The sequence below is a fragment of the Mobula birostris genome, chromosome 20 (genome assembly GCF_030028105.1).
Source record: "Mobula birostris isolate sMobBir1 chromosome 20, sMobBir1.hap1, whole genome shotgun sequence".
Classification (NCBI taxonomy): Eukaryota; Metazoa; Chordata; class Chondrichthyes; order Myliobatiformes; family Myliobatidae; genus Mobula; species Mobula birostris.
This window is the reverse complement of record NC_092389.1, coordinates 12716520-12735970: the sequence shown is the minus strand read 5'-3', so window position 1 is coordinate 12735970 and position 19451 is coordinate 12716520. Positions and strand designations below refer to the sequence as shown.

The 19451-nt window shown below is 39.8% G+C and overlaps 1 protein-coding gene across 3 annotated transcripts in view; it reads right to left on the bottom strand.

Moving 5' to 3' along the window:
* hyou1 (hypoxia up-regulated 1) overlaps positions 1 to 19451 on the bottom strand; it is a 42789-nt gene that overhangs the window by 15035 nt on the left and 8303 nt on the right. For 2 of the 3 annotated variants that reach the window (XM_072238159.1, XM_072238160.1), the window contains exons 7-19: positions 18605 to 18786; positions 17803 to 17918; positions 16089 to 16275; positions 15594 to 15728; positions 15093 to 15175; positions 13667 to 13799; positions 13018 to 13202; positions 8670 to 8808; positions 8242 to 8302; positions 7184 to 7266; positions 1104 to 1280; positions 472 to 650; positions 55 to 142 (exon numbers count right to left, since the gene is read on the bottom strand). In XM_072238159.1, coding sequence (XP_072094260.1) covers positions 55 to 142; positions 472 to 650; positions 1104 to 1280; positions 7184 to 7266; positions 8242 to 8302; positions 8670 to 8808; positions 13018 to 13202; positions 13667 to 13799; positions 15093 to 15175; positions 15594 to 15728; positions 16089 to 16275; positions 17803 to 17918; positions 18605 to 18786 — 1748 coding nt within the window. The remainder of the gene's footprint in view (positions 1 to 54; positions 143 to 471; positions 651 to 1103; positions 1281 to 7183; positions 7267 to 8241; positions 8303 to 8669; positions 8809 to 13017; positions 13203 to 13666; positions 13800 to 15092; positions 15176 to 15593; positions 15729 to 16088; positions 16276 to 17802; positions 17919 to 18604; positions 18787 to 19451) is intronic. The other variant, XM_072238161.1, reaches the window with a different exon arrangement.

The following is a 19451-nucleotide window of genomic DNA, read 5'->3' as shown; positions in this document are numbered from 1 at the left end:
GGGGGGGGGGGGGAGAAAGAGGACTACCTGTATGCAAGCAAGAACTATACTTACCTGTGTTTCAAAGATGAAAGCCTCTAATGAATTAGCTGCTTTTTCATGCTCTTGTTTCTGGAGATCCCGATCTGTAAGATCCTGAAGCCTGGATATAAAATACAGGAGCTGTGAGTGGCTGCAGAATAATACAGAATCAGCCTTGAGGTGCATGAAGTTTAAATTGGGTTGACAGCTTTTATAGTGCAGTATATCCATAACTGAGACAAGGGCTAAGCTGGACTGGGCTCAGTTAATGGACACATTACAATAAGCTCCAAGGAAACACCTCTCTTTAGAATTTTTCAAAATGCAATAAGAATCTAATGTTCAACCAGGAAATTACTGCTTTGAGTGCGTTGTACATTTGTAAATTGCTCCCATTATCACACCGATGCAAAATGATTTTTAACAGCAAAATCAACAAATAGTCCTTACTTCTTTTGTGACTGACTCATTTCCTCTTGTGACAAATCAGGCAAGTCCTTTATTTCTAAATTAACAGTCACATCCTCACTAATCTTCACCCTTTTGGGTCCTTTTGGCTTTTTAACCTCCTCGGTTTTATTCAATTCCGGATCCTTCACCTCCTCCTTCTCAGCATTAATTTGCACATTCTGTACAAAACAAAATGGAACCCATAATGAATCACTTCCACATTAGGGGTATACTTATAGCAAAAACACAAACATTGGGCCAATATTCAAAGCAGATTTCAAAACCAATCAACAGGAAAAAAGCTTTCTATACTAATTACATAAACATTTCAGCACTGGGAACACATGCACCATAGATCACTGCATTCCTATAGTGATGGAAATAACTGGTTGTGGAAATAAGAGGCACTCTTCTAGTTGTTGTACTGGAGAATTTGAATCCAAGTACAGAGCAAAAAGAGAACAGAAGCTGGGCTTATATGAAAGAATAGCCCACCGAGATCGATTGTCTTGCCTCACACAGAACTGTCATTTGGAGAAATGCCCAGGGGCCATGAGGCAAACCCAATAAAATTCTGATATTTAAAAGAAAAACAGAGCCAATATCTGGCCCAGAGCAGAAGACATTCTTACTGGAGTTTCAGATTTGTTCTCTCCTTTTTCAACCTCATCTGGTTTTCTCCCATTGTTTTTTTCCTTGTCTTGCTTCTCTGGGTCGCCACTATCCTGTTCAGAGGGTGTTGCTTTACCCGGAATCTCTATTTCCTCTGGAACTTCTTTCTCACTTTTACTCGTGATCTCCTCTTCATCCTGCCAATAACCATAAAATCTCAGTAGCAGCATTATATTTTCCTGTCCTACACGATTAATCTTCAAATGCCTGTCAAATGCTCAGCAACTGAATGGATGCATAAGGAACTGAAGAACTCCTGCAGATAATTCAATGCTTATCTCCCGGAGGCTATTAGCCAATGAATGGCTTTCAGCCATGTACAGCCTCATTTGCCTTCCCATAAACAAAGTCACCACTGTATCACAGTTCTGCATGCACAAAATGGCTTATGCCATAATTATTCCCCAACTATTCCACTTCAGAACCAAGGTCTCGCCAATCTCAAATCTTTAACTGGCAGTACATACACTAAGCCCTCAGACTAGAAAACCAAGCTCCAACTTATACACTGAAGCACCAAGGGAATGGGCCTCACACCAAACATGCACAAGTTACAGATTTTTTTTTTTTGTTTGTTTGATGATGAACTTCAATACTTTCCATAAGATGTATTTCAGATACTGTACATATATATCATATGGTCATATTTGTCACAAATCTCCACATAATATTTAGCTGAGGTATACACTTATAGAAAGGAGAGAAAAGAAAGAACAAAAGAAGAAAACTATGTACAAAGTAGGGAGTGATTTTTTTTTAAAACAACATATTCATTGACTTGTGAGAATAAAATCAGGCCTATGAGATATTATGTAGTTAAACCATTTTTCCCAGTATGAATAAAATTGTTCCAACTTATAACCATATAACAATTACAGCATGGAAACAGGCCATCTCAGCCCTTCTCTCCATGCTAAACTCTTACTCTCACCTCGTCCCACCGACCTGCACTCAGCCCATAACCCTCCATTGCTTTCTTGTCCATATATCTGTCCAATTTAATTTTGAACAACATCGAACCTGCCTCAACCAGTTCTGCTGGAAGCACGTTCCACACAGCTACCACTCTCTGAGTAAAGAAGTTCCCCCTCATCTTACCCCTAAACTTTTGTCCTTTAACTCTCAACTCATGTCCTCATTTGAATCTTCCCCACTCTCAATGGAAAAAGCCTATCCACGTCAACTCTATCTATCCCCCTCATAATTTTAAATACCTCTATCAAGTCCTCTCTCAACCTTCCACGCTCCAAAGAATAAAGACCTAACTTGTTCGACCTTTCTCTGTAACTTAGGGGATGAAACCCAGGCAACATTCTAGTAAACCTCCTCTGTACTCTCTCAATTTTATTGACATCTTTCCTATAATTCGGTGACCAGAACTGTACACAATACTCCAAATTTGGCCTTACCAATGCCTTATACAATTTCAACATTACATCCCAACTCCTACACTCAATGCTCTGATTTATAAAGGCCAGCATACCAAAAGCTTTCTTCACCACCCTATCCACATGAGATTCCACCTTCAGAGAACTATGCACCATTATTCCTAGATCCCTCTGTTCTACTGCATTCTTCAATGCCCTACCATTTACCAAGTATGTCCTATTTTGATTAGTCCTACTAAAATGGAGCAACTCACATTCTTCAGCATTAAACTCCATCTGCCATCTTTCAGCCTACTCTTCTAACTGGCCTAAATCTCTCTGCAAGCTTTGAAAACCTACCTCATCATCCACAACACCACCTATCTTAGTATCATCTGCATACTTACTCATCCAATTTACCACCCCATCATCCAGATCATTAATATATATGACAAACAACATTGGACCCAGTACAGATCCCTGAGGCACACCACTAGACACCGTCCTCCAATCTGACACAGTTATCCACCACTACTCTCTGGCGTCTCCCATCTAGCCACTGCTGAATCCATTTTACTACTTCCATGTTAATGCCTAACGATTGAACCTTCCTAACTAACCTTCCGTGTGGAACCTTGTCAAAGGCCTTACTGAAGTCCATATAGACAACATCCACCGCTTTACCCTCGTCAACTTTCTTAGTAACCTCATCAAAAAATTCAATAAGATTTGTCAAACATGACCTTCCACACACAAATCCATGTTGACTGTTCCTAATCAGACTCTGTCTATCCAGATAATTATATATACCATCTCTAAGAATACTTTCCATCAATTCACCCACCACTGACGTCAAACTCACAGGCCGATAATGGCCAGGTTTACCCTTAGAACCCTTTTTAAACAATGGAACCACATGAGCAATATGCCAATCCTCCGGCACCATCCCCGTTTCTAATGACATTTGAATTATTTCTGTCAGAGCCCCTGCTATTTCTACACTAACTTCCCTCAAGGTCCTAGGGAATATCTTGTCCAGACCCAGAGACTTAGCCACTTTTATACTTTCCATAACTACCCTTCTTGTTTCCTTTACCTTACACAATTCAATATCCTTCTCCTTAGTGAATACCAAAGAAAAGAAATTGTTCAAAATCTCCCCCATCTCTTTTGGCTCCACACATAGCCGTCCACTCTGATTCTCCAAGGGACTAATTTCATCCCTCACTATCCTTTTGCCACTAACATAACTGTAGAAACCCTTTGGATTTATTTTCACCTTACTTGCCAAAGCAGCCTCGTATCTTCTTTTAGCTTTTCTAACTTCTTTCTTAAGATTCTTTTTACATTCTTTATATTCCTCGAGCACCTCATTAACTCCAAGCTGCCTAAATTTATTGAAGATCCCTCTCTTTTTCCGAACCAAGTTTCCAATATCCCTTGAAAACCATGGCTCTCTCAAACTTTTAACCTTTCCTTTCAACCTAACAGGAACATAAAGATCCTGAACCCTCAAAATTTCACCTTTAAATGACCTCCATTTCTCTATTACATCCTTCCCATAAAACAAATTGTCCCAATCCACCCTTCTAAATCCTTTCGCATCTCCTCAAAGTTAGCCTGTCTCCAGTCAAAAATCTCAATCTTAGGTCCAGTCCTATCCTTCTCCATAATTACACTGAAACTAATGGTATTGTGATCACTTGACCCGAAGTGCTCCCCATCACATACCTCGGTCACCTGCCCTGTCTCATTCCCTAACAGGAGATCCAACACTGCCCCTTCTCTAGTTGGTACCTCTATGTATTGCTCCAAAAAACTATCTTGCACACATTTGACAAACTCCAAACCATCCAGCCCTTTTACAGAATGGGCTTCCCAGTCTATGTGTGGAAAATTAAAATCACCCACAATCACCACCTTGTGCTTACTACAAATATCTGCTATCTCCTTGCAAATTTGCTCCTCCAGTTCTCGGTCCCCATTAGGTGGTCTATAATACACCCCTATAAGCGTCACAACATCTTTCCTATTCCTCAGTTCCACCCAAATAGCCTCCCTAGATGAGTCCACTAATCTATCCTGCCAGAGCACCACTGTTATATTTTCTCTAACTAGCAACGCAACACCTCCCCCTCCTATTCTATCACACCTGAAGCAACAAAATCCTGGAATATTAGTTGCCAATCACACCCCTCCTGCAACCACGTTTCACTAATAGCTACAACATCATATTTCCAGATATCAATCCATGCTCTAAGCTCATCCACCTTTCTTACAATGCTCCTAGCATTAAAATAGATGCATTTAAGAAACTCTCCACCTCCCACTTCTGTTTATCCTTAATGGAGCAAACTTTATCTTTTTCTTCCTTTTCCCCTACATCAACCTCCCCTCTCCGAGTCTCCTTTATTTGATTCCCTCCCCCCAACCATTCTAGTTTAAAGTCACCTCAGTAGCCCTTGCAAATCTCCCCGCCAGGATATTCGTCCCCCTACGATTCAAGTGCAAGCCGTCCCCTTTGAACAGGTCACCCCTGCGCCAATAGTAGTCCCAATAATCCAAAAAACACAAATCCCTGCCCCTTGCTCCAATCGCTCAGCCATGCTTTTATCCTACATCTCATTACATTCCTACTCTTGCTGTCGTATAGCACAGGAAGTAATCCCGAGATTACTACCTTTGCGGTCCTTCTTCTCAACTCCCTTCCTAACTCCCTATATTCTTCTTTCAGGACCTCTCCCCTTTTCCAACCTATGTCATTGGTACCTATATGTACCACGACCCCTGGCTCCTCTCCCTCGCACTTCAGGATCTCTTGGATGTGATCAGAAGCATCCCGGACCCTTGCACCAGGGAGGCAAACTACCATCCGGGTCTCTGGACTTCGTCCACAGAATCGCCTATCTGACCCCCTACCTATTGAGTCCTCCTCTTCCTTTCCCTACCCTTCTTAGCTACAGGGCCGGACTCTGTGCTGGAGGCACGGCCAGTGTTGCTTCCCCCAGGTATGCTGTTCCCCCCCCACCCCAACAGTACTAAAACAGGAGTACTTATTGTCAAGGGGCACAGCCACAAGGGTACTCCCTATTACCTGATTCTTCCTATTCCCCCTCCTAACCTTGATCCACTTGTCTGCCCCCCGTGGCCCCGGTGTGACCACCTGCCTGTAACTCCTCTCTATCAACTCCTCACTCTCCCAGACCAGACGAAGGTCATGATTAACAGATGCTGTTATCTTCTCCATTTTGTAAATGTCCATTGTAATTTCCATCCATACATTTAAAGTTAGGCTCTCCTGTGATAAACAAGTCACAGATTCATTACCTACTGCACAACTTTCCCCCCCTTTGAAAGGTCCACAATAAAACTCTGAAATTACAGACCATGCTCCTCATCTTGGGGGCCACATTTCAGCAAAAAGACATGCCAATGAAATTCATCATCACCTCCAGTGCCAGTCTAGCCTCTGGCTGTCTGAAGAAGGGTCAAGCAAAGATCAAAACTGAAAACCCTAAAAAGTTCATATTGCTCCCAGTGGCAGTAACCCCTGCTCTCCTATAAGTTTCAAAGACATGGACCTTTCACAGCTGCCACCTCAAAGCACTGTGCTGTATCACTAATTCTACCTCTGCAAAATCTTCCAAATCTACTGTTAGGATGAGCAAGCTAATGTCAACATCTTCTACCGAACTAACATCCCCAGCATTAAAAGCGGCAAGGCTGATTAATATGGAGAGGGAGTTGGTAATGACCTCCAATTGATTATCAGAAATATAGGGAAGTCCAAAAAGGAATACACTACCTCTTGCACTGCAAACCAAACACTGCTCCATCCATAGCAAGAACTTGCACAGTGGCTTCAACCAAGTTGGAATCAGGTAAATAGAAGTGGATACAAATGGCTCCTAAGATCTCCAAGTATCAAATAGTCATAGTCGTACTTTATTGATCCCAGGGGAAATTGGTTTTCGTTACAGTTGTTCCATAAATAACAAATAGTAATCGAACCATAAATAGTAATATGTAAATTATGCCAGTAAATTATGAAATAAGTCCAGAACCAGACTATCGGCTCAGGGTGTCTGACCCTCCAAGGGAAGAGTTGTAAAGTTTGATGGCCACAGGCAGGAATGACTTCCTATGACGCTCCGTGCTGCATCTCGGTGGAATGAGTCTCTGGCTGAATGTACTCCTGTGCCCACCCAGTACATTATGTAGTGGATAGGAGACATTGACCAAGATGGCATGCAACTTACAGCATCCTCTCTTCAGACACCACCGTCAGAGAGTGGTAGCAGTTAACAAAATACAAGGTATACTTTGGACTATGAAGAAACATACTGTAACTAATGTGCAAATTATAATCATTTTATGTTGCCATATTTTCTCTGCCTGCTGACACAGAGGCAAAGAGATGTATAGTATCAGGATGTTAAACTAATGCTTTCATATGGTTGTAAACTTGAACATCACTTAGCTACCATTAAATATGTCCTTACTTGACACGCACACTTTTCAGCAGAGGTCAGGCACGGGTGATATTTTTGCCATGTCCCTTGTTAGCCTAATTGTCCCAGCTGAAAACAGGAAGATACAGAAACCAGGAAGCAAACCAAGAATCTTCTAATCTTTATGTACATAGATGGAAACTTGTTTTAGTGTACAGTTACCTGCACAGATTCTGTCAGATTCTCCTTCCCATCTGTTTCAGAGCTTCCACCTCCAAACAAACTAGAAATAGTGTTTCCAAGTTCTGCAGTTAAGATCAGATAATAATCACATTGTAAATTGACATTAGAAACAGGACAATTTTCCAATAAAAAATTATTTTTTATTGCTGTCCCTCTTGAAGTGGCCATACCTCACTGACCCTTCCCTGTGACTATGCAAGGTTGCAGTGGGTATTTTAAATGCCATGGACATAATTATTAACTCATTCAGCAGTAGAACACAGCACAAACAACCAAACCCATTATGGAGCTGGCGTAAGTCTTACATAATCTCTTCCATAAGCAAGCAACTACTGAATAGTGATTAGACATACATTTTTTTTTAATACAGAAGAAATACTAGTTGAGAAACTACTTCAGTTTAGACTGGCTATAACCATACAGAATTAATCTCCAATGCAGCTGTGATGACCTCTTATCTTTCATTCACCAACTGGAAAGAAAACAGGCATCATGAGGGAACAGAGCTTGAATGTACAGGACAATGGGCAAGGACCACATGAATATTGTAAGCGAACAGAGATTACAGGGTCTTTTTTATTGTTCACTTCTAGTTGCTCAAGCAGGTAAAGAGCCCTTGAAGCTTTGCAACAACTTTTCTTTAAAGAAAACAGAACTGTGTAGTTTACTGGGCTCCTTCAGAGGTATCAAAATTAGGTGGGGAAGAAGTGGACGTGCTATTAAAAAAAAAGGAATGTGTATTTAAGAAGGCAGTAGAGAAGGAAAAAATAGCTACTCTTCTTTACGTTTCATTCTCTTCTTGTATCTAGACTCAAGCTCTGCAACTGTCATAATAGTTCCTGTGATTGCCTGAGGACATATGAATGGAGGTTGTCCCTGTCATCTATCACCATTCCTCAAAAAAAAAATTTCTCAAATAAGAAACACAAGCCTGAATTTAGCTATTTACTATCTGAAGTATAAATCCACCTACAAACACATACTGTATACTGTGTTCAATGGTCAAGGATATCATTGATGCTGATTAAAATACTCACTGGTCAAGGTTGACTCTTCCTCTGGTTCTCCATCCTGCAGAGTCTCAAAAACAGCCTCTACCTACACCAAAAAAAAAGATACAAATTCAAATAATCTCAATCTAACAAGCCAATGAGGGTAACTATTATCCCGTTCATTAATCTCATGTTAACGGATTAATAAAATCCAAAACCTATACTGTTGTTGGTCCAATACTATTAATAGTCATATGCAAAGCATTCACAAGTTTTAGCATTTAGTACATTTGATGTTCACTTCCTTAGCTATGGAATGCCACTGGCCATTAAACATATACAGGTTCAATTGTATCAAGGAAACTTATCCAAAATAACCCTTACGAAGTGTCTACAATTGTAAATGGGCCTATGTAGGCAAACAAGTGCTGACAAAGGAGGAAAAAAAAACACAGGACTTTGTGCATACTTACTCTATCAAGTGCCAGTATTCCACTTTCATCCATATTAAAATGGGCTTTAATACCTTTAGACTCAGCATTCGTATGCTTCTGGAAGCTTGAACCAACTCCACTCAATTGAACTTTAGTCAAGTTTAAAGATCCAAATATGCTGAATGAAAAAGACAGGAGGTGAATAACCAAACTCCGTTTGTGCATCACTAACTATACGAGGTCATTCTTACCCTCAGCCATTAGGCTCTATAATGAGTCAACCTATAGCTGGGGAAGTGATGACCCCCTCCTGTTAAGACTGTTTGAAGCAACTTACTTTTTATTCTTTATTACATTTCTAATACTTGTGTATCTGTGCACTTGTAATGCTACTGCAACACTGTAATCTCCTTTGGGATCAATAAAGTATCTATCTATCTAGACATCCACAAAGGTAAGAGCAATGTGCTCAGTTTGCTAAAAACTTACAACAGTTTGGATCATAAACTCAGAAGAGCAAAATATCACTGATGCGTCATTTCAATGAGATTCCAATTATTGTAGGTTAAAAATTCTATCAAAGCTAAAAATGGAGCAGTAAATTCTCATATTAACCTAATCAATATCCAACTGCTAACATCAAATGGAGGAATCCATTTAGATCCTTGTATGCAAGTCACGTGTGCAAATTTCTACCATATCTGTTCAAATAACCATGTAATACTCACATGAAATACAACAAACTCATTGATTAGAAAAGATAGAATCCAAAGGACCAATCTGAAGATTGGTGGTTTTGTGGATAGTGTAGATGACTGGCAAATGTAAAGAAACAGTACACTGTTAAGGTCAAGACCTTGAACAGTGTTGATTAACAGAGGGACCTTGGGGTCCAAGTTCATAGCTCCTTGAAAGTGGCTACACAGGTTAACAGGGTGGTTAAGAAGGCTGATGAAGTGGTTGGCTTTATTAGTTGAGGCATTGATTTCAAAAGTCAGGAAGTTATGTTGCAGCTATATAAAACTCCAGTTAGGCCACATTTGGAGTATTGCATACAGTTCTAGACACCCCATTATAAGGAAGCATATTGAGACTTTGGAGAGGGTGCAGAAGTAGTTTATCAGGATGCTGCCTGGTTTAGAGGGTATGTGTTATAATGAGAGGTTGGACAAACTTGGGTTGTCATCTCGGCAGAGACTGAGGGAGATCTGATAATATTTATAAGATATGAGAGGAATAGATAGAGGAGACAGATAGTATCTTTATCCCAGGGCTAAAATGTCCAATACCAGAGGGTATGCATTTAAAGTGAGAGGCAGCAAGTTGAAAGATGTGAGAGGAAAGCTGGTAAGTTGTGTTTTTTGTAAGTTGCGCTGCACTGGGTGTTGGTAGAGGCAGATACATCAGAGAATTTTAAAATATGTTTAGATAGGCACATGAATGAGAGAGAAATTGAAGGATATGGACAATGTGTAGGCAGAAGGGATTAGTTTAGTTGGGTATTTGATTACTAATTTAATTGGCTTGGCACAACATTGTGGGCTAAAGGATCTGTTTCTATGCTGTACTGTTCTATGAATGCGGCAAGTTGTATTATTAAGCCAATTTTGGATCCAAGGGCTAATGGTTGAGCTACGTTGTCATTGAAAGCTGCAAGGGGTTCCTTCTGGGCTGGTATTAGGTTCATTTTCATTCTGCTTGCTTCTACTTACAGATAAGAACCAATTATTAAGTTTTGCTGACACCAAAAATGGTAGAGTGGCTAATTGCAGGCAAGGAAGCTCTCGGCGACTAAATCATCAACCTATCAGTGTGAAAAGTACTTGATAATGCACTTTTGGAGGGCAAACCATGGATACCAAATACAAAAGGAACAAGAGGGATCTTGAACAACAACCTCCAAAGTTGAACAGATATTCTGGTACTCAAGTTTCTGTGCTGAGGCCTCTTCTGTACTCCCATTTCACGTATGACTGCGTTCCTGTACGTGGTTCTAACTCCATAATCAAGTTCGCAGATGACACCACAGTGGTTGGTCTGATCAGAGGGGATGACAAGACGGCCTACAGGGACGAGGTCCAGCACCTGGTTGCGTGGTGTGCCGACAGCAATCCGGCCCTTAACACCCAGAAGACCAAGGAGATTATTGTGGACTTCAGGCATGCTAGGAGCTACACTCACGTCCCCACCTACATCAACGGAACTGTAGTGGAGCGTGTATCAAGCTTCAAATTCCTTGGTGTCCACATTTCTGAGGATCTTCATGAGCGGAGCATGAAGAAAGCCCACCTCTGTCCCAGGATACTGACAGACTTTTACCGCTGTACCATTGAGAGCATACTCACCAACTGCATCTCAGTGTGGTATGGCAATTGTCCCATATCGGACCGCAAAGCAGCCCAGCGTGTGGTGAAAACTGCCCAGCGGATTATCGGCACCCAATTGCCCACCATTGAGAACATCTACCATAAACGCTGCCTGGGCAGGGCGAAAAGCATTATCAAGGATGCATCTCACCCTAACCATGGACTTTTTACTCTCCTCCCATCCGGTAGGCGCTACAGGAGCCTCTGCTCCCGCACCAGCAGGCACAGGAAGAGCTTCTTCCCTGAGGCTGTGACACTGCTGAACCTCACATCACAGCGCTAAGCAGTATTGCACCCATATTGTACTGTCTCAGTACTTTTATATTTGTGTGCTGTAGCACTTAATTTTTCTTCCCAGTTACTTTGCAAATAACACTATTCTTTGCATTTCTGGTTAGATGCTAACTGCATTTCATTGGTTTTGTATCTGTACTCAGCACAATGACAAAGTTGAATCTAATCTAATCTTATTTCATAACTGGGAACCTCAATTGCAAGGTGATCCATCTGCAATATTAACTCAATTGTTTTTTTCCCCTTCAGCAGACACCGACAGATCTGCTGGGCATTTCCAACATTCTCCTTTTGTTTTGGTTTTCTTTAACATCTCTAACTTGCACTTTACAGCTTTTACATTTCTTTCCCTCTGAAACAGATCGCTTCACAAACTGTCCTGGAAGGTTAACTTTCTGTTACTTCCTCAAATGTTATCTGACATGCTGACTGTTTCCAGATTTTATTTAATTTATTTCAAAGATTCAGAGCACATGTATTGTCAAAGTATACGGAATACAACTAAGATTCGTCCTCCCGTGGACATTTATAGAGCAATTTTCATACAATGGGATAAAGTGCAAACATAAAAATAAAAGTTCTACTTTAGGACTCCTGTTTATGGGCTTCTTATTGGGATATAAAAAACAAGCTGAAGTCGTGCAAAAAATGTATAAACCACTAAGTTAGGCCAAACTAAACTACAGTGTACACACCCGGTTACCAGAACAGAAAGGATGTGATGGTGAGAAGAAAGTTGCCAGGAGTGGAGGAAATTTTTAATTATTGAGAGAATCATAAATAGCTCTTCTTTGGTCAACATGGACATCTTTATATATCAATGCATCAAGGTTCGTTATATTCAAGGTACTTAAATGGAATATGCAATATTAGCATTCACTTCAACAGGACTAAAATATAAAAGCAAGAACGTAATGCTGAGACTTTTTAAGGCATTGGTCAGGCTGCACAGAGTATTGTGAGCAATTTTGGGCCCTTATCTAAAAGGATGCGCTGGCATTGGAGAGGGTTCAGAAGAGGTTCATGACAATGATTCTAGGAATGAAAGGGTTAACATATGAGGAGTATTTGATGTCTCAGGGCCTGTACACGCTGGAATTTTGAACAACAAGGTGGTGAGATCTCATTGAAACCTATCGAATATTGAAAGGCCTAGATTGAGTGGACATGGAGAGGATGTTTCCTTTTGCGGGGAGTCTAGGACCAGAAGGCACAGCCTCAGAATAGGACATCCCTTTATAACAGAGATGAGGAGGAACTTCTTTAGCCAGAAAGTGCTGAATCTGTGGAATTCATTGCTAGATGGCTGTGGAGGCAAATTCATTGGGTATACTTAAAGCAGTGGTTGATTGGCTCTTAATTAGAAAGGGCATCAAAGGTTATGGGAAGAAGGCAGTAGAAAGGGTTGAGAGAGATAATAAATTGGTGATGATGGAATGGTGGAGCAGACCCATTAGGCTGAGTGGCCCAATTCCACTCCCATGCCTTATGGAATAATTCTTTCATTAGAAAGGTAATTATTTTTGCCCAACCAGATGTTGAACCAATTTGTTTCAACACCTGGATGGGTATAGACAGAGCAGGATTAGTTTATGTATTTCATGCTGAAGGGCACTCAGCCAGATTTGACTGAATATTGTTTAATTTCCACATTCTTTGATAATACTGTGGATATCTTTGTGGAACTTCCATTTTAAATGATCACCACCTTTCCTTCTCAACATTACCTGAGATCATGTTCACTGAGGAAATTTACATCCCCATAATTCACAAAGAACTCAAAGTCGTCAGTGTAGCGATTGAAGGTGATAACTTTTCGTTGCGGATACGGGGACATTCTCTGGAATAGCACACGCTTGTTGTGTTTAATGCTTTTCACACCATCTTCTTCAATTGACCGGGTAAATTCAACCTATCAAGTAAAACACATTAAGAGGAAGTTTAGACTAGTAATTTTATGGTCTGGGCCAAAAGGCTTTTTGTTTCATTTGAAAAATACTAAGAAGTGAGAAAGAAATTTCTTGAATAATGGCCCTTTCACACTGCTGCATTTCCAACTTCAAAGTGACACATGACCAAAATACATTTACAGATATCACACCTTCCCTACTTTCTGATCTCAGTAACCTACATGCATGGACTTCAGAGTGGGAGTGACTAGAAGCACAAACTCTAAGCTACTTTTCCTTAGATACTCCAAACAAACTTTTACACTCCACCACAATTCAAGCCAAACCAGTTAATTGCACAGATTGGACAATATCCAATTCTAGCTTGACTTATGACTCATTTGCATTATTGAAACTGTAACCTTCAGCAAACAAGTGTTTGAAATACACCTACCTGTGAATATACATAAAGTAATATAAAATTTACCTGAATAGGATAGAGAGCTGCATCACGGATGAGGAAGGGTTTGACCTTGAAGGCTTTGCTTAGAGCAGCAGCTTGATAGACTGCTCCCATTGCTGCTGCCTCATCAGCATTTATATTCTTGCCCAACTCCTTCCTGTAAAAGGAGAAACAAAACACTAGATACTGACAGACAACAAGAAATACCAAAGAGCCACAGCAAAATCCACCTTAACCACTTTCCATAATGGGTGGCAATGCAAAGTCTCTTCAAATGACTGATTCATTTCTATACAGTAAACACAACTAAGTTTATCAGGACCAAAAAAACAGCAGTTTTCCTTTAAGGGGAAAACATTACAAGGAAATTTATCACCTTTTTATTTCCCAGTCAAGCACCACACCAATCTGAGGTTTTTAGCACTTCCCACAAGATGTTCAAAATATTTCATATGTAGGATGAGACAAGACTCTGCAGCATGCCACAAACCAGCAGTAAGCTCAGTGGTAAAAGACGAATGCAGTGTGCCAACACAAGGTATTTAAAGATTCAAAATTAGGAAAATAATTATAGAGAAACAATTACAACTAAGCCACTTAAGAGCAAAATCAAGTTTCAACAGAGGGTAGCAAAATCTATAACTCGTGCTTCAAATACATGGTTGAGGGTCAGCAATTTAAACAGCATGGCTACATCAGTTACAAGTCCCAAGCAGGACAGCCAAGAGACTATTGATTCAACAGTACAGAAATTGGCTTGTAAAAAAAAAATCAAATCATCTATGGTTATCAATCTTCAGGCATGTGAAAATGTTTCCCATTCAGTTAAATTTTTGATAATTTAAGCTTTTTTTTTCCCCACCCTTCCCTTTCTCAATTGCAGTTTCTCTCAACTAACCACTAACTAAATCATTCATCCCTGGAGCTAATCTCTTACATATCTTCAAAGGCTGCTTCACTTCCTTTCTAAGCTGTGATGTCCAATATTAGACACATTTTGCCCATACCCCAAGGAATCTTTTAAACGTAGTGTAAACAACAAATTTCAGTATTGCACCACTTTTCCAACCCCCAAGTAGTCAATGTATGCAAGAAACTGCAGCCTTGTCACTTATTGGGATAATGAACTGCCCCAAAAAAAAACAGCATTTGCCACAATTCTTTCCTAAAGCCTTAACTAATTTTGTACCCACTAGCATCACCCTTTATAGTCAAAGGGCATTAATTTTTATTAACATGAATATTGTATGATGCCTTTCTAAGTTTTAAAGTCCACAGGTACAACATGTGGATATCATCCACTTTCTACCTCAAACCTGGGTAACCAAACACAAATCCATTCTGCCTCTTCTTTACTGACAAGAAATTGTCAAGGGAAGATTATTCAGAAAGAGAACAAAAATGAAGACAAGACTGGAATTTACACTGCAAAGTAAAATAGAACTCTTACTTTCCAACAGCTTTTAGCAAAACCTCCTGCACCTTGGGAACTCGTGTTGCTCCACCCACCAGAATTACATGATCAATCTCTTCCTATAAGAGAGGAGATCTTTCAGAAAATGAAGCATCAGAAAATTTATTTTTGAAATTCAGCTGCCACTGTGCCCTATAGCAGGAGTTCCCAACCTTTTTTTACGCCATGAACCCCTACCATTAACTGAGGGGTACACGGACTGCAGGTTGAGAACCCTTGCCCTATAGGGAATCCACAATAAGTCACTGTATTTCTAAGCTGCTTTTTAAATACTGAATACAAGATATCTTATGCAAGGATAAATAGTTCAAATCCCTATGACTTGTTACGTGGCAAATGTAAAAATTCTATTGGTAGAATGTTAAACAGGTTACCATTGAAGAAAATGGCAAAATTAAGTTAAAACCCCCAATTACAGAAAATCACATAAGCACAAAAGAGATCTTTGGTCACATCTTGTTGTTTGGAAGCACTCACCATTTGCAACTCAGCTGTTTTTAAAGCCTGAAGTACGGGGTCTGCAACTTTCTCAAACAGATCACTACATAGTTCCTCAAACTTTTGTCTTGTTACTTTAGCCTTGAAGTCAATGTCATCAAGAAGTCCCTCAATCTGCAAGAAAACAGAAGACTTGTTAAAAGTTCAGTCACGACCAGATTGATTTAAAGTAATTGGCAAAGAGAGCCAGAGGTGAGATAAAGAGAAATGTTTTACAGTTTACGTTATATTTAAAGGGTGGTGAAAGCATATTTAATGGAAACATCCAAAAGGAGACACACACAGGTGGTAATATAGAGAATGCAGATTAACATTGATTTAAATCTATCCAACAAGCATAAAAATTTGAATGGCCTTCTCCAACAGATTTCAGCATGGTGTACAGAAGATACACAAAACAGTTTAAAGGTGGATGATGTAAAGTCCTGACTGTACATTGAGCCTTCCAGAGGTAGCAAAGCTAGTAATATATACCTGTGCCACGTGATCAATATTTGCACTCAGCACTGTTTTCAAACGATTTGCTTCTTTCCACAGTTTGGCCATTGCTCTTGGGTGTTGACGGACATCTTTGGATGTCTTTTTTTGTGCGTTGAAGAGTTCAGCAAGGTGATCCCGCAGGCGTAATTCCATTTCAAGTCCACCCAGATTTCGGTTAAAACTGAGGGTACAAGAATGAAGAAATCTACAAAATCCATCTTCAATTTATGGGCCAGTGAGCCAGAAGGTCATGAGATCAATTACAATTCTCAGTGGTACTAAGAAAGCATTTCACTAGAGATATTCACATTTTGAGAGAATACAGAGCCAAATCCAACACTATCCACTGCTAAACACGAGGAATTCTGCACTGCTCTTCTCTCCATTGCTCCAACTGACTAGCATTTCCCACAGTGGATATAAAAGGAAACATCCATGACAACAATGTAAAGAACAGGATATTTTTGTCATATTCCAAATGGCGTTTATCCATTACTAACATTATAGGACCACAGCACCCAGTTGCTTTGTTGTTAATGGGTAAATTAGCTGCCACATTACAATTGTAACATTTCCAAAGTACTTCACAGCACATCAGACTATTAAACAATGAAATTGATATGCAATTAATTAATTTTTATATAAACGCAAGCTTGTTGTTGCAATCATCCAAGACCATCAAGAAATCAACTAGCTGATATAGATATACTGATAAAGTGCCAAAAAATCTATTTCACTTCATAACTGCTACATATATTTATGTTACCACTATTAAGACTAGATACTTTCTGAACTTAATAACGTAATACCAGATACTTTCTGGACCTAGATCCTAATAGGGAAATGAGTCCCCTACTCAGAAATGTGCAGTCTACTCTGTTGTGGAGTTGCATTTATAGCATCAACTTAAATTACTAAAACCGATAGCTATTTGATGTAGAAAAACGAAAAAGCAGAAAAGTTTAAAGACCAGAGCCACACGGAGTTTAATGACTAAAATGGGGATGAGTGAGCAGTGTATAGCACTCCATTGATGAGAAACATAATAAAAATGAGTGTAAAGTTGAGAAGGTTGCTGAACAATGAAGACAGACTTTTTTTTTCCCCCAACTCATACACGGAGATGTTTGAAAACACTCCTTTTACCAAGTCATTCCCGAGACACAAAAAACACACTAAGGAACTAGAAAATAGAAATAGCATAATACTCCAAACTAAGTAGCCTGCACCCATGACTTTACCTGTAATTTATGATTCTATGAAAATCTAAGAGGTTGAAATCTTAAAAACTATGAAACTAAATTGATGCAAGTGTATATATCCGAGCCCACCTTGTGCTTAAAAGGATCACCTGTCCAAAGGTTTGGATTTCCTACTTTCACAGAAGAGTCAGGTTAGCAAAGCCACCTACTCTACATTACAGTCTCTTCCCCACCCCTCCTCCCTCCACCACTTCTGCAGTTAAAAAGTGGACAACTGCGCAATATTTAATTCAGGAATAACTTCATTTTACTCCATAAAAAATAAAATGAATATTAGACTGTTTTTAAAGTGTTTGATAGTAGTAGGGCCTTCATCCTCTGATGATCAACCTCATTAAAGTCCCTATCTTCAGTAAATTATTGTACAGTAACACTCAACAAAAGACCCACACTGCATTACATACAATAATCATCAAAAAATAGAGGCTTTGACAATAGATATTTACCCAATTCCTCTGATTTGGAGCTGAGGTTGTGTTCCCAAATCCTTTGTCTTCATTGTCACATAAGTAACAATGGTGGCAGTGGTGCTGCTTGAACCCATATCGTAAAACATCACATTCTGAAAAAGCATTAAATACCAGGCTTAGGTTTGTCATTGCAGAGTACAGTAAATCCAAAGGTAGTCCTTTTTGCTTCATTCTCCATCACCCCTGTCCCCACTACTATCCTGCAAGACACCTTAAAATCCATGTGTGGCACATTACATTTTTCCATTCACCTTTTCAGTCACCTCACAAAGAAAATTCAGGTTTGTCAAGCATGTTCTTCTTTTCTAAAATCAACTAGCTATTTCTCTTCCCATTTCAATTGAATGTTTAGTAATTTTGCTTTTTAGTTTGAAATACCTAAACTTTCTTGTAGACCAATTCATCTATAATACAACTATCTAGATCGGTTCTATCACCCGGTCTGAAAATCAGCTTTGTTCACACAAGACTCATTAGAACTAGAGGTGGTACAGTATCACAGCTGTTAATGTAACACTACTACAGTGCCAGCAACATGGTTTTAATCCCTGAGATTGTTGCACCTTCTCCTCATGACTGGGTGGGTTTCCTCTCAGTGCTCTGGTGTCCCAACTTCCAAGGATGAACAGGTTAGTAGGTTAATTGGTCACATGGGTATAACTGGGCGGTGCAGGCTCATTGGGTCGGAAGGGCCCGTATCTCTAAATAAATAATAAAATACATTTATCTTACTTTGCTTTTGTATCTAGTCCTGTGTTGTCACTAGCATGCCACCTACCTGGGCTGTGGCATTAATATCCTTCCTCCGGAAAACGCCATAGTTCAGGGCCACAGCTGTGTTATCATTGATGAGTTGAAGGACCTTGAGGCCTGCCATCCGAGCAGCTTGCAAGACTGCTCTCCTTTCTGCTTGGTTAAAATATACAGGCACAGTGATCACCAGGTCCTTAATGGGCTGCTCTGCAGGAAAATGAGTACACCACAGCATATCAGCTATAAAAACTAGTTAGCATCTCAAAAGCATTGATCCAATTACTGGAGAAGCTTTGTTACAATCCTCAATGAATGTACATGCCGGTTCCTTCAGTCAGGTTAGTGATTTAGTTTGTTAAGGACTTACTTTGGCAGGATTACTCCTGAACTCTTCTTGAACAGGGGTACTAATTTGATTCAATTGAGATCAGTGAACACTGTTACATCGGCGCCTGACAGATCTATGCATTATTCAAAGTACAAGAAAAGGAATCAAATTCCAAGTTCACTTTTGTAAGGTGTATCTTCATAGCTAGCTAATCACAGAGACAAAGCACAGATGGAAGTGATAGGAAGCTGTAGAGCTGGGTATAATTACAATGTTTAAAAGACATTTGGACAAGTACATGAATAGAAAAGGCATGAAGAGACGGGCTAAACTCAGGCAAATACGAGGTCAACAAATGAACTCTTCCCGGGGTTCCAGCTGGGGACAGGTATCGACTTTAACCGACGTTTCAATGACAATTTCTGTTCTAAAATACTTTCCCTGGAATGGTATACAAAATTATAATGGGATGGAGTTAGGATTATGATCAAATTACAAGGAAGCAAAACTTGAACAGTAACCCTGACAGTACATGGGTAGCAAC